At 30.9% G+C, this 15,415-nt stretch overlaps 2 protein-coding genes across 4 annotated transcripts in view; one reads left to right on the top strand and one right to left on the bottom strand.

The window, feature by feature from the left end:
• LOC125504445 (hemicentin-2-like) overlaps positions 1–15,415 on the bottom strand; it is a 387,752-nt gene that overhangs the window by 354,738 nt on the left and 17,599 nt on the right. The gene's annotated exons all lie outside the window — the stretch shown is intronic.
• Positions 1,272–7,178, top strand: LOC109543260 (protein rolling stone). 2 transcript variants are annotated; one of them, XM_019913006.2, is made up of 5 exons: positions 1,272–1,495; positions 2,654–2,764; positions 3,681–4,026; positions 4,318–4,495; positions 6,604–7,178. In XM_019913006.2, the coding sequence occupies exons 2-5, from the start codon at positions 2,681–2,683 to the stop codon at positions 6,806–6,808; spliced, it is 813 nt and encodes a 270-aa protein (XP_019768565.1). In that variant the 5' UTR covers positions 1,272–1,495; positions 2,654–2,680; the 3' UTR covers positions 6,809–7,178. The 2 variants fall into 2 exon arrangements, with proteins under 2 accessions (XP_019768565.1, XP_019768478.1); XM_019912919.2 differs by having other exon boundaries at positions 1,273–1,576.

The raw sequence follows: 15,415 nt of genomic DNA, 5'->3' as shown, positions 1-15,415 counted from the left end.
ATCAAGAACGAAAGATGAAGAACAGCCAAAAGGCAATGATATAGAATCCAAATCTAAAAGAATTTGGAAAATCTACTACATCAACGGAAAAAATGAGAATTTAAAAGTCGCAAATAGTCGACGGAAAAATACAGAATGACCAAGAAAAATTTAATTTCAGACAAGAACATTGTTGAGCTGAATTGCATCAATTTATCAAGTTATTTATTTATCAAGTGTGGACACTGAAATTTCCTTTGAACACATACACAAATTGTGAGTTTTTGGTTATGGAAAAACGGATTTTGGTGAATCAGTGGATTTCAAAAGATTCGTTATAGTAACTAGGTAAAGGAAACGTTTCCAAAACTTGAATGAAGTTGGGGCTTATAATAAAGTAGATGGATTTCAACCACAAATTTTATGGTACTTTCTTGGAAATATATATTAAACTTAAAAAACAATACAAATTGTACACTCACCATTAAGAGATACATTTAGGAACATTTCAGTCAGTCGTTTAGGAACAATCATATAATATTATTATTATATATTATCAAATTACTTTAAAATACATCGAAAAGTATCAAAATTCGAGAAAATTATAAAATCAATAAAGAAAACACTGATGAACGGCTGGCAATCGTGGCACGAAGGCTATCAAAACCGAAAGATGACAAACAGCCAAAAGGCAATTAAGGACAGTGCAAAACCGAAAATATATTGAAAATTTTACGGCATCAACAGAAAATATAAGAATTCAAAGTTCCAGAAGTGTCTACTGCAAAATACGGAATAATCCGAAAAAAAAACAACCGTCAAATCTAATCGCAAACAACAAGAACTTTCTTCAGTGTCAATTACATACATCAGTTTAGGGGGTCGACATCGCAATATATGCTAATATACAAATTTATTGATTGGCAAAGTTTTCCGTCTAGAATTTTATTGTATGTGCGAAAAGTATTTTAGTGCTCTTTAATAAAAGCTTGACAATAAAGTAACCTAATAATGAAAGAAGACATTTACCTACTGAAAATATTTGTCTAAACCGCAAGATTTAAACATGACTTTGCATACGTTAGACACGACTCATATTTAAATAAAATATTGTCGAACAGATTGGCTTCGGAAGAGTGTCTAGATTGTTGACCCATTATCTAAGCAAATAGTATTGGCTGGTTTTCGATATCTGGACGATGTATCACGGCGACGGATTTTCGTGGAAATGATAATCAGTATTAACGCACTTCAGAGATAAATAAATCATGTCCTGTGTTTTCACGTTACTCAAGTTTTCCACTTAAAAATTGTTGGAAGTACAGGCAATACCTGCACTTAGAAAAGGCCACAAGCTAACTTAGATATATGAGGTTGAAAGTCGCAAGTTGTTGATTAGTATACAGCAAACCGTGATAGGAAAACGTCGAAGCCCTATCTCAAAAATCCATAAGATTAAATAATTATCATACGTTAATAAATTTAATAGAACAATCTATTTGTGCTTTATACCCAGGTGAGTCAGTGCGATGAATATATTTATTGAGTGATCGAACAAATAATTAAAACTAATAAAATGGTGGTTGGAGTTTACATTGTAAGTATTTTGAGGTAGGAAACACCAATCAAAGGCATTATTTGGAATATCGTTAATGTATTTATTACATAATAGGTTATAAACTATGTAGTTTATCAGCGGGTTTATGATGTAATCGGTGAGATTGTCGATATTACCAGCGACTGATAGGAGGCAAAATGTTGCTAGCCCTGACTGTTTTCATAACATTTAATTGATTTTCATATGCAGTTTACAAAATTGTAGTTAAACGCAATTGGAAATGGTTTAACGTCAGCGCATTTCCTGTAGTATTCACAAAATATTTGAATATTCTTTTTAGCATACGCCCAAATGGTACAGTTTAATACACCTTGGCCGAATATTGCCGCATATAGCAGCAATAATTTTCAATTCTATAAATCATTAAAATAACCCAAGTAAACTTATTTAGCATTTAGTTTTAAATTAAAATCACAAAATTGACGGAAAGACTGCCTCAGGCCATGCCGAAAATAAATGCTGCACTTTTAATAAATATATTGTTTAGTGAGTGTATAATTAATATACATTAGCAGTTAAAAGCTAAAATTGATTGTCAATTGCACCGGTGAAACGTTATTTAATCTGGTATAACCATATAACTGCAGATTTGTTGCGGTGAATCGAACTCTATTTTCGGTTCATAAAGCTTTAAGCTTAAACTATTTTAATGTTGCCAAATAGGTGTTGATTAGGCGATCAAACTAAAGGCTGTATAATTGGCACTTTCTTTTTAAAAGCTGTAAGGACGAGCTCACAGAAGTTTCATTTTGTAGTTCAACATATACAGTTCTTATTTCTAGTATTACTGTACGTATTCTGACTCGAAACTAAAACATTTACAGGATCCGGCAATAAAACGAGCAGATTTCCCAAATTATTTTATCGTATAAAATTATCTGTAATTTAACTAATTCTGATATTAATAAACGTTAAAGACATGCCATTTGGTATAGAAATAAAAAAAAACGTTATTTTTGGAATTTGACTTCAGACAAATGACCTTCCGAATCATTTATTTAATATTAAATTAAAAAATATTTAATATTTAATATTAAATAAATGATAAATTTTTAGGTTTCCAAGCAGAACAAAAAAGCTAAGATGGTTGTTACCTGGAAAGATAATTTTATATTATCTAATATTTGGCCGACTTTTGGAAGTCCTGAAATATTTGTAATGTCTCAGGTTAGATATTTATAGTTATTTTAGTTGTTAAGCACAGCTCCTGTTAAGCATACTAACAATATTTAAAATTAGCAATAAACGCAAATGTATGCCAAATAGGAACGTTCACAGAACTTTGTTTCCAGACATTTTTAATCAAACATCACACATTTGTGAAAACATTGCTCTTAAATAAATAGTATTTTCCGAACTGACCAATTTTTCAACTGGAATATTTAAGCAATCTGAAAATCGACGAGCAGAAAGTGCAATAACCACCTTGAATTTTTTATCTCTTTAATTTTTCTCTTCTTTAAATTTTATAACGTTTTTTGCTATCTCGTCATTTTTTTTGTTATTTTAAGCAGATGCATGCAAAGGAATGATTTTAATTTGGAATTGTTTCGTTCTTGCTTTAAATACCGATAAATATTTTAAGACCAGAAAATAATAAAGAAACAGTTTAAAATATATACTTATTATGTAGTTATTAGCATCCCGTTTTTTTTTATTTAGGGCTTAGGACCAGTTAGGGTTGCAGAAACAGATCTATGAATTTTGTCTGTAAAATATTAGTCGTTGATCACACTGTTTTTTGCAATAATCTGTTTTAGCAAATAATATAAAACTAATATTTATAGTCGTAAAAATTTTCACTATAATTGCTTTGAACTTAGATTTTAAGTGCCAACATAAAGTAACATTAGATTAATTTATTTTATCAACGTGCAAAAGATACTCAGCTGTGTATACCGAAGATTATAATAATCTTACAATTCATTCACGGAAATTTAACCTAAAGGTGGCATAAAACGTTGATAAATTTCAGTCAATTAACTCTAATTAAATCGGCGAAATCCACCAGAAAACGTTAATAATAATTTTGTCCTATTTAGCTCCTAGCCATTAGTACTAAAAACATTTTTTCCTTCAACAGTGGCAACGTGACAAACAAACTCCAAGCTACTTGTATGTCTTGTTAAGAGTGGCAATATTTTTAACGTTCTTCACCATATGGATATTGAGTTACACAATGGAAAGCTCTTCAAACAAACCAAAATGGCCCCTATATTTAACGAATTGGGGATTAACGGTTTGCACAATACAATCATTTTTATCAAGCTTAATGCTTATATGTGCAATATTAGGAACAAATGTGTTAGATAATTCCGAACTGACCCAGTCGGCTTTGAAAGCATACAAGACTTATTGGATTACTAATTCAATGGCCACTACTATAGCGTTTACGATATCATTTGTGTATTGGACTCTAATACATCAACGTAGGTTCTTAAATATAAATATATTTTATTATATTATTTGACATCCTGATGGGCAACTTGTTTAGTATTAAGTGGCTTTTAATTAAGGTTAGTATTTTATATGCATATAAAAATGGGGGTTCAATAATTAGAACAAATTGTGGCAACCAAAATACATCAGGATTGTAAACGTTTTCTTTGCAATCAAAATTTCAAGTGAACCATTCGTAAATGAACATAAATTCGTTACTGTGTAGTTATGCACCGATGCGAAATTTCTAATGCCGTAATAATAATTAATGTATTTTTTAGCTGAATATTGGAGTATCATGAATTTCATGGTTCACGGCATGAATGCGATTCTGATGATTATCGACTTTTGTGCAGTAGCTCATCCGGTTCGATTCTTACATTTTGTGTATCCAGTTGGACTTGCGTTTGTTTATGTAACAATGACTGCTATATTTTATGCTTGTGGAGGTACAGCTAAGTAAGTACAGTCTGCTCGACAAAACACGAGAAAATTTAATTATTTTACTTTAATACTGTTAAACTAAAAATCACACAAATGATTCGGAGAAAAACGAATAAACATGCAGATTTAACTGAAACATTTAAACATATATCGATAAAAGCACAGTATGCTGATACAGTGTCAATTTTCACTTTTAGAATCGAATAATTGACTAGAAACGTTTTGTACATGCCTCATTCCTGTACAAATTCTGCCTTTTAAATAGACAATGTATCCACATTTTTCATATTGTCATTTACTTAACTTATTAAATTAAAACTTTGCCGCTAATCTTATTTTGTAATTTATATATTAAATTATTGTTGTATTATATATAAAAATTATGTATTTATATATTAAAATAGATATCCTTGTTCTACAAACAATGCCGTTGATTTATGAACGTGAATTGGGAAAGCTGGAAAACCATTAGTTAAATGAAAGCTAAGATTTTATGAATAATTACGAATTAAAAACACAGGTTGAAAAAGTAACACGCATTTTGATAAAAACGACAGAAGCATCGCAAACAACCGAACCAACCAAAATAAATTTAGTTGCAAGTGATGCAATCTCTCTTCCAGATTAACTACATTTGCAGTTGAAAATGGTGTAACTCTTAGCAGGAAAAAATATTTCCTTGCTTTTTCAACCAAACTGTAAATATATTTGTCCAAAACCTTGAGTATTAGGAGTTTGCCTGGAAAAAGTTCAAATTATTTGACTACGAAATGTGGGTAGAAAATTTTAATAGAATATAATCAAACCACTAAAACAGTTTTGTTGGTTTCTCATAACGCCAGTTGATTTTTTTTGATTGAATGTGTATAATTCACCAAAGGTTTGCCATTATTTAAGTTACAAAATCACTGTCTATTTTATATAATGTTTTGGCTATATGTATACGTCTCTGGGTTGAGTTATAACTGCTCAAACCCACCAATGAATAGGTTCGATAAGTGAGTTTAGTTTATTGTTTAAGTCGGAAAATTTAGACTTTCTAGCGCAAACCGCTGTGGAAATATCTGCTATGTGAAAATGGTTGGCAAAGATATCGAAGTCCAATTTTCTTCTCTAAGTTAATTTACTTTCTCGAGTTACTTAAAAAATAATCTCTCGTTACGTATTCTAAAACTTCTTCAAGTTTATTAAAGAATATTGACAAGGAGTCAAAATAACATCGGAAGGTCCCGAATATTGTGGACTTTGTATCTGCAATTGGAAGCGCAAAATATCGGGTAAACTAATTTCTATGGGATTAATATCAAGTATGGGTTTCAAAATTTCTTCGATATTATCATGTCCTGCCCAAATTAGCCCTGCGCAAATTATCAAAGTAAATGCTTATATTGCGACATTATTAACAATTCTCATTTTAGAAATATTATCAATGATTTTATCACTTTTTTTACTCACATGTTACTTTTTTATATCACTTTCAAAATTCCAAAAAAATAGCTCTCCTTCTGCTCCCAATTTTATTCGGTCTCAAACTAAAGCAATGCTCACTAATAAAAGGGGAATTTAGCAGCCCTTTTACACGTTTAAGAAAGCTTATATAAAATAGTCAGTAGTTAAGTAATCGATGCACAACTCCCAATAAATCCAGACCAGCTTTTCTTTAAAGAAAGACAAAAAAGAAGCTTCTCTAAGAAGATTTAGATTACTTATTTTTAGCATGGCAAATGGAAATTTGACTATTATTTTCCGTCCTCCTAAGCTTGAGATTATAATTTGCCGACTAAATAATACTCTTAGCAGACTAATAATCGCTGGTTAATGGTATATACATGTTTTATAAGACCGAGCCAAACATAGAATGCATATCATTTATTAGCTCAGTAGTTTCAACATATTTATATAATATATTAATCACAGGCATTAATTTTTTTTGTAAAAATATATCATATTTGATTTTCAGATTTTCAATGCTAACACATTAGTTTTAAATATAAGTTCACTTGAATTATTTCCCAGCTAATATTTTATATTTTCTTATTTAATTTGTTGAAAAAACCTTCTATAGTAATAAATATTTTCAATCAAACCATATAGGTTCACTAATGTATATTTTATTGTTTCAGGAATGGAGACCAATTCATTTATCCCATATTAAAGTGGAGCACGCCCGGCATAACAGTAGCATATTGCATAGCAATTATGATCCTAATTTTTTTTATACACACCCTGACTTTCTTTCTGTATAAGGGAAAAGTCAAAATTGCAGAACTGTGTTTCGGAGAACCCGAGTCAGACTCATTTTCTGATACGGCGATGCAAATGTTGTAACCAAAGTTTCTTTGCACGATTTGAGAAGATGACTCAGACTGAAGCCTGCCTATTGCTAAAAACGTGAAGTATAAATATACAGAGTGAAATTATCAATGCAAACAGTATCAATGCCTAGCACACAGCGTGTTCGATTTAAAAAAAAATTCTATACTTTGTGCCTTAAGTTGTATATATTTTCGAAGCCACCTTAACTACAATTTACATTAAAAAATATTTTTGCTGCAGTTTTTTAATTGTTTTGTTGACTGCAGAGATATGTTTCATTCTGTATGTGTGTCTGAGAATTATATGGGATAGGAAACACAGAACTAATGACAAACATGCACCGTCCTCGAATGTAAATGTTAAATAAATTTTTATAAAAATATTTGTATTTGTCTTCATGCCGAAACTTATATTATTTTGTAGGCTCACGCTTCAAAGTTAAGTTATTTTGAGGAACGTAATACGTTGTTCGCAAACTTCTTTGACATAATTTACCGTTTAAATCTTCAAAAGTCTGATCCAATTCAGTTTACGGCCTAGCTAAAAACGCTTCCAAACCCCTTTTAAATTGTGGGCAACAAACATTCTTTTACTCGTGTAATTACGCCTACAATATTAATCACTTCTTGATTGAATATTTATTGATTATGTATTTTTTTCAAAAGCACTCATGAAAAATCATTTAATTTATATAATTCGAATCATAAATAATAAATTTTTCAATTCTCGGCTCAGGCCTTCAGAGCGAACTTTTCCATAGCAAACAATGAATTTGTTTTTTTGGTCCTATCAAAAAGGCACTTTGTACTAGTCACGGTTTTAACTGTTTCTCAAATATACATTTCGCGTCTTGATCAGTCTCAATTTTTAGAACCTAGAACTGGCTTAACATGAATAATTAAAAATATGCTAGTGGCAGATTTATCGCCAAAAACGTTGGTGTTCACAAACAGTACAAGTAAAAGAACTAATGATACCAACATTATTAAGAATAACGTCTGCATCATTATTGTTGCTTGTCTTTACAAGGAAATCATTGAATGCCACATTATTTCACTACTTATCAATCAAGAAAATTGACGCTTTTGGAAATGGTATGATAAACTTGCCTAATTAATTCTGCAAATTGGCTCTGTTGGGCTCACCTGAAAAAAATAAAGTATGATTAATGTCAGAATAGTACAAAAAACCTAGTAATTTGACGGAAAATATCATTGTTGCATTAATAATTCTTAACAAATGCTCCAATGGAATAATCAATGGCATCCTGTTAGCAATTCGATAATAGAAATAATTTAGCTGCAAACGATTTATGGATTTCTGTATAATACCTACAGAATATTGCATTTGCGGCAGCTCAATAGTTAATCCTATTGAGATGGCCGTTGTGGAGACAATTAATCGTGTTGTAACTCGACAATCTATATTTCCATTTGAGCATTCAAGTCTAATTAAACGGTTTTCGCAATTAGCTACAAAGAACAAATTATTACCAACTTAAATGCCATGGAAATCAGGATTGATTTACAGTCGCAATTCTGCAAGGAAGGGATTGAAAGCATGTCGTCAATAAAAACCTATACTTTACGTAAATTGCAAAACCTGGCAGGCTAAATTGATTTTTTTATTCTCTTTTTTCATATAATGTAATAAAGGAAATTAGGAAAAAAATCTGCTATATAATATTTATTGTGCAAATTGAGAAAAACTTAAACAAACCAAACACAAATCATTTAAAAGTATGGACAATATTGTAGGTAATGGCTTTAAACTTTTTACACTTCATCTATAGCCGCAATTGATTCCAAGTGATGCGGAAAGAAGATTAAACCAGATCACCTGATTAATGGGGCAAACCGATGCACTTTTTAATAGCATTTCGGGGTCTGATGCATTTCCATTTACACATGTCTGCATTTGGATGCAAAAAATCAATATACGCTACCAAATCGTTGGATTCTTAATTATGAATTAATTTGTAACATAGACGCAACTATAAGCACTTTGCTATTTCAACTAAGTTTCGGTCTTCTTCCAGAAAAAAAAAATCGAAATTTACAAAAATTTTACGTAATCATAAAAATGACCCTTCATTCTGTTAAAGCTTACACTAATCTTCTGAAATAATTTATAAGAACTACACAAACATGAAAATAATGAAAACCAGGAAGGTAAGCAAGTCAATTTTTCATGTCACAGTTCACAATGCATATATTTTTTTATTTTTTTTATTATCTCCCAGTAATATTACAAACTTCCCGCAGGTATTCAGAAATTTTGTTTGACATACAATTTAAAAAAACTGACATACAATTCAACATGTAGGGTATTGGCCATCCAAATCCCCTATTTTAAATCAATTAATTAATTAATTGTTTTTGACTACTGGGTTTTCAAATCGTTTTACGTTTTTTAATGCATATTTGAGGAAAAAATAAACGAAAATGGCTTACAAAAGCATACATTTCCATTCTTCCAGTAATCAATTTGTTATAAACTGTGGAAAATGTTGTACGAGAAACGTTACATTTTCAGTATGATGTTTTCAGCTGATTCGATAATTGATAAGATACTTATCATTATAGGAAAAATTTAATGACTCGATGGTAACGTTTTAAGCCGACCACAAACAATATCACTAATATGAAAGAATAATTTTTATTCAGAAAGAATATATACAATAATTGCCAGTACAATTGCAAAATATTACAACTATGCAGAAAAAAACATAGTTGGACAACTATGTCCACAACTTGTAACACACATTAAGTTTGTTTTGTCAACTTGTAACACACATTAAGTTTGTTTTAAAGCTTTACATATTTACATTCTGCTCCAGATTATAGAATTACATAAAACCTGAAATCATTCTTGTTAGTGCGTTGAGTTCTGTTTGAAAACTTTTTAAAGTTCCTTTAGTTGGTACAATTTTCGCATTAGAAAAACAAACTATATGTACCAAAATATTAGCTAATAACGCGGAGTTTAAAATCAAACATTAAAATAGCTGTAAAGGTCTAAATGTGAATTTAATGCAAAATAGTAAGTATCTGCCTATTAATCTTCTTTAAATGTTTAACAAAGAACTCAGAAATGTTTTCTTGTAGCAGCTGATTCTGCTAAACATTAAACTAACCCAAATTTCTCAATCGCAAGTAAAATTTCTAGCTAAAGTTTCAAGCTCGACTCTTTTTCGGTGTTAACCCGAAATTAGAATTTAAATGCTAGGTGACCTTTGAAACAATTCGCAAATGCCACTTTCTGAGAATTCTGAGAATGGATGTGAAATAAGTGAAGCGTCTTTCTACGATTGTTGTTAAAACTACAAATGCAAGAGATAAAGTTCATCTCATTATCATTTAATTTTTTATTTGTGGTATGACAGTATCATGAACAACCCATATTGTACCATACAACACGTAGTGGCAAAGAAAGTCAGGAGAATATCCAGGTAGGAAAGTTAGTTAATAAGGACTAACTAAGGAAGGAAAACAGAATACATTCAACAGCAACGAACAAATTTTTTTCTTTAAGGTAAAAGAACATCGTGGATTTCAAGAGAGTAGCGAAAAATTTATGAGTTCTTACGAGCAAATTGTAAGGAAATTTGAAGTTGCTCAATTACAAAATTTCCAGGAATTTTTTTTATATTAATTTATTATTTGCAAAAAAATTGTCGGTTTTTGAATGCGTAAAATGGAGCTCATCAAACTGAGTCGAACTAAAAAGCAGTCTGTCAAGTAAAATCATTAAAATCCATAGCTAAATCAGCTTTTCATTGCATTTAATTTTGAAACTGCAACCAACATTTATCATTAACTACACGCAGCTATTAACTATGGTTCATTACTGCTTGATCCTAATAATTTGCAAATATTGCCGCTTCTAATATAAAATTTCACAATTCAAATTAAGTTTTAAGCCACGCGATCACCCTTTAATTTAAAGTCTAGCCAGGTGCGTGTTGTAAATCTTTAATTTTGTGCTTCTTTGCTCTATGTATAAATAAAGTATGCAAATATGAGCTGACCTACTTTTCATATTAAATTTTCAAGTAACGTACAGTCATTGTTCTGCACTATGTAAAAACTATCTCCCTCCCATTAATACTTCCTTGAGTAAAAATTGTCTTTAAGGCTTTCGGAGCCAACAAAGGTTAATAGGAATGTTGTTTAGAGTGTATAAAAGTTAAAGTGTTGAAGCACATTGGAAAGTGAAAAAAATAGTTGGTGAAAATTATGATAAAGAGTTAATACAAACGAAAATAAAACGGGGTTCCATTTTTAATTTAAAAATATGAAATGAAACGATGTGGTATTACCAGACATTATATGCTTTTTCACTACATCTAAGATCTCTTCAGAGTTTTACTACATCTAAGAAAAAAATGTAAAACTGAATTTTTCTTGATTTGTTTTATCTAGGTGATTTGTACTGTCTTTTTTTGTTAAATTTCGGTCTGCTTTCGATCAATTTAATTATTTTATTTTGGCCTTGATTGCCAGCGATTGACTAAATGTTCTAAAGTGCATTTTGTGTAGCTATGACTCTATATTTAATCTACATTATTTGAAACCTTCTAATCTGATTAAGTCAGCAACATTTCATTTAATTTAGTTTAACCGACAAATTCAGCAGAAAACAGTCCGCTTAAACTTCAAAATAACAACGTTCATTTCCTGTGTGCCCAAAAATGACGATTCGTAATAACTTTTCAAAGAAATTCCGAATAACGCTTTAACTGAATTAAGCAATTTAAAGCAGTAAAAATACATGAAAATTGAAACCCACTTGGCGTGCCGAAAATTGTAATAATAACGAACGGGAAGCACAAAAGTAGGTATCACATTTAATTATCCGTTTCTCGTTAATTTCAAGAGGGGAGTTTATGTTAATAAACCCCATTTAGCAGAGCGTGAAGGAATTGGCGTCAACGCAGGCTTAAAATTTGTTTCCAACTTCCTTTCCCTTATCTCTCCATTGAAAATCCGATTCTTGATTAAAATGCAAATTGGCTGCGGAACTAATGTGCATATGAAGCGACGACAACCAATTATTAGTGTGCAAATCGGGCGATTGAAATCAGCTGAAAAATGCAAATTCTGATGGGGGCTCTTAAATGTTTCTTTGAACGATTTTAAATCCGCTTCCATTCGTGATTTTTTTCTTTGCTAAAATGTTTAATTCCACTGCATTGAATGGCTGAAATGCAAGAAAATAAAATACGATTACATCGTTTTGTGCATCAGCTTCAGAATTGATTTTCAACTCCAACTAGAAGGCGGATCGAACGAAAAATGTGAACAGCTTTCATTTGGAACAATGTCTAGAAAAAGCTTTGGACTTATCTTGCTTTTCAGGATTGCAAAGAGTAGACGCGCAGATTTTGGTGGTGGAAGCAAATGAAAGTCGTGAGTTTCAGTTCAGTCGGTTGAAGAAATTCACAGATTTTTGTTTATTTATGGCAAAATTGCAATTTGTGGAGTTTTCGAACTAATATCGGAATGTAAATTTTATAAGASCGCAATTCAAGGTATAAATRAAATAACTTTTAAATTATTAGCAATWTMGAAAAGATGACCATTTGAAAAACGAAGAGCAACTGCTTTTAACAGTCCAAACAAGTTACAAAAAAACAWCAATAAACATTGTTWYTKGTRAGCTRTAAAGGGCAAAMATATAKAYAAKWAGCRATTTAGWAAARWTSWCSATYKGAAAARCRMAGTATTGCAWMWGCTWWTAASRGKYMAAAYRRKKTACAAWRMGAAYRWCARAWYTGCTCCTAACAGTTGGAAAMAAGCTTTTAAAAAGCGAACGCGAGTACCGTTTTAAGTTTCAAATWTCAGAAAAAAATTWWATGACAAATTCGCAGCWACATCGGAAAATAGGAAAATATAAAGTCTTAATAGAATWCAAATCGGAGTAAATGTAATCATACYGCTTATGAATAATTAATAGATTTTTATCTCAAACTTGCAGGTAATGGCTTATGAATATTAACGAATTGCAAAAGTTACCAATAAATATTAATTGCGACAGGGTCAAGTTAAGCAGGCAATGAACTAACTTTAAATAATGACTTAGATTATCAGAAAAAAAACGACTTCAATTACAAACACTGTTTTTTTATTAAATCTCAAAAATTAGAGTTAAATAGCGAATGTGCGTTTGTGATACCATCTGCATCAAAGTGGTTGGCATTTTGGCCACGCTTTTTTTTTATCTGAGAATGGATGGGTAAAATACAGCGTTGTTAAAGAGGTCTGAAAAAAAATCAAATCAGAATTATCTGAGGACTGGTTAGGGATTCTCTATTTAAGATATAAATAAAACTTGTCGAAGTATTCCTGATATCTGGGCAGATATTCAGTTACTGAAACAATTGTGTTCTTCATTTTTTACACTTTTGAATTCGTAATCAATTGAAATAAAAGAAATACAGCTCGAGAATAGAGTTCATTTCTTAATAACTGCAACATGTGCATATACAACTATTAGGAAAACATGAGCAATAAGATTGATAAGATTCTGCATCTTAATTTACTTGTGCTGTGGCCCTCAATTTTAACTATAGAGTTTATTTTTGTTCCAGTCCGTGCGGTAATTTGACACTTTTTTAGGTCGAGACGTTCGTAATCGTATATTTTGTTTTTGTTGATTTTAAAGCTTTTGATACCAATTGTGGTGTCTCCTTGAACTTCCTAAAGTGCTCGATCTAAATATGACTTAATATGAAACAAGTCGTGTTTATGCTTTTAAAGAGTTATAAAACTTAGACAACAGCACGTTTCAACATATTTTTCTTTACGATAGCGGAAGTGGAAAAAACTAAACAATTAAACAATTTTAATGTTTTTTTACAGCCCTTTACGCTTTGATTTTTTCCAGTTTGTTTTCAACTGTATCTGCTTTCTTCCTATTTGCTTAAAATTAGCCATAAATACATTTACGAGTTGTCCAGAACTGTTTACAAATTTAAAAGCCTTTCTTGGTCTCTGCTGAACACTACAAATATTGAGGTGATAAAGACTAATTAACCTACTGAGTCAAACTGTAAAGGTTTTTTGTAAAGCCATAAATGATCGAATAGACAATAAACAGTTTGGTTTCAACACGTTCAGTCAATTCAACACATACTTCCAGTGGAATTAATAATTCAAAATTGTTATCTTTAGCGGCAAGATGACTTCATTTTCTTCATGCACAGAAAGGTGTTGAAAACGTGGAAAAATGCCCATCTAAACAGGCCGTTTGAAGCACGATTAATTGCCAATAAAATCAGAATTATATAGAAGATTAATAAAATATCTGATAAAGAAATCAACAAAAACTTATACGCAGAAATATTTAATACGCGGAATAGAGTTCGTCTGAAATGTACTCGCATATTGTAAGGGGCGGTTTTTTTCTCAAATAGATCTGAAAGGTAATAGCAACGAAAATGAAGGAAAGTTAATCCACTTTCAATATTTCGATAGTTACCTTCTATTAAGAGAAGGGAACATGCGAAGACTACTTCACATGGTTAGAGACAATATTACACCTTGCAAGACATATTTTTAGATAATGCATTGCATTCCTAAACAAATGTTGCAAGGAAAAAATAGAAAGGCTTCCGTGTCCAGGTGGAAAATGGGACTTCCTAGCTAAACATGACATGAAACTAATTAGTGATGGAAGACCAAAAATGAGCTTCTGAGGCTAAGGGACAAGAAAAAAAAGCGACACGTTTAAAAAACTAATTTTCTGCACTTACAATGCATCACCTTTTTCATTATTATCCAGGTGTGATGCTATTTAAAGGTCTTAAGTCTTATGCAGTTTTGCAGAATTCGAAAATGAGGAATTAACAACAGGACACAGTTGATGACGGGTTGATCCAAAACCTTCCACCCTACTTACTAGGAAAAACTACAAAATCCAGGCTAAAACTCTCAAAGCCACATTTACTGATTCAATAGATGGTTAAAACTGCAAAGCCAAAGTGCAAGAGATTCAATGATAAATTCTCTAAAGTTTATGCTTTTCGAGCTTTGATGTCAGATTCGTGCAGAACGTAAGGTGAAATTAATGGCATCGTCCATGATCTCAAGCCGGGAAAATAGAGTTACATCATGATGTATTTGTCAATGGAAAATGTTTAATTAACTGTTGAATAATAAATATTTTATTTTTAGGCTTCAAAAAGTATTTTTATTTATACGCGTTTTTGTAACTTTGTCTAGACATATTTCGTAATCCGTTCGTTGTAGACGGATAAAAATCCTATTTTCTGGTATAGAACATAAAATTAAAAAAATGGGAAGTTTGTACAGGGTGTACCAAAAATATAATGAAGGGAGTTTACGCTGAACTCGCAGTTGTTTTAAAATTCTCATGAGGATATTGAAAAGGGACTAAACGCGCATATAACATAAATATTAAAAATTATACGAATTGCATCCGAAAAGTTGGAGAGTAGAAAACAAACGTTTTTATTAGAACCGCTATATTCTGTTTCATTTTGAAATGCATATTGAAAATTAAATTATTGTTTGTTGTATAAAATATGAACAAAAATTTCAGTTTCTTAGCTATAAGGCTTTAACGCTGAAAATTCGTTTTTTTAAAATTTTATGG

The sequence above is a fragment of the Dendroctonus ponderosae genome, unplaced genomic scaffold, assembly GCF_020466585.1.
Source record: "Dendroctonus ponderosae isolate FM_Combo_2020 unplaced genomic scaffold, Dpon_F_20191213v2 Dpon_F_20191213_5, whole genome shotgun sequence".
NCBI classification, from domain to species: Eukaryota; Metazoa; Arthropoda; class Insecta; order Coleoptera; family Curculionidae; genus Dendroctonus; species Dendroctonus ponderosae.
The sequence above is the reverse complement of the archived record's forward strand: the minus strand, read 5'-3'. Positions and strand labels throughout refer to the sequence as shown.

Coding starts and splice junctions, on each gene's coding strand:
- LOC109543260 (XM_019912919.2), top strand. CDS start 1,556: ATGGTGGTTGGAGTTTACATT. Junction 1,577..2,653: donor TGGTGGTTGGAGTTTACATT/GTAAGTATTTTG, acceptor ATAAATTTTTAG/GTTTCCAAGCAGAACAAAAA. Junction 4,496..6,603: donor GCTTGTGGAGGTACAGCTAA/GTAAGTACAGTC, acceptor TTATTGTTTCAG/GAATGGAGACCAATTCATTT.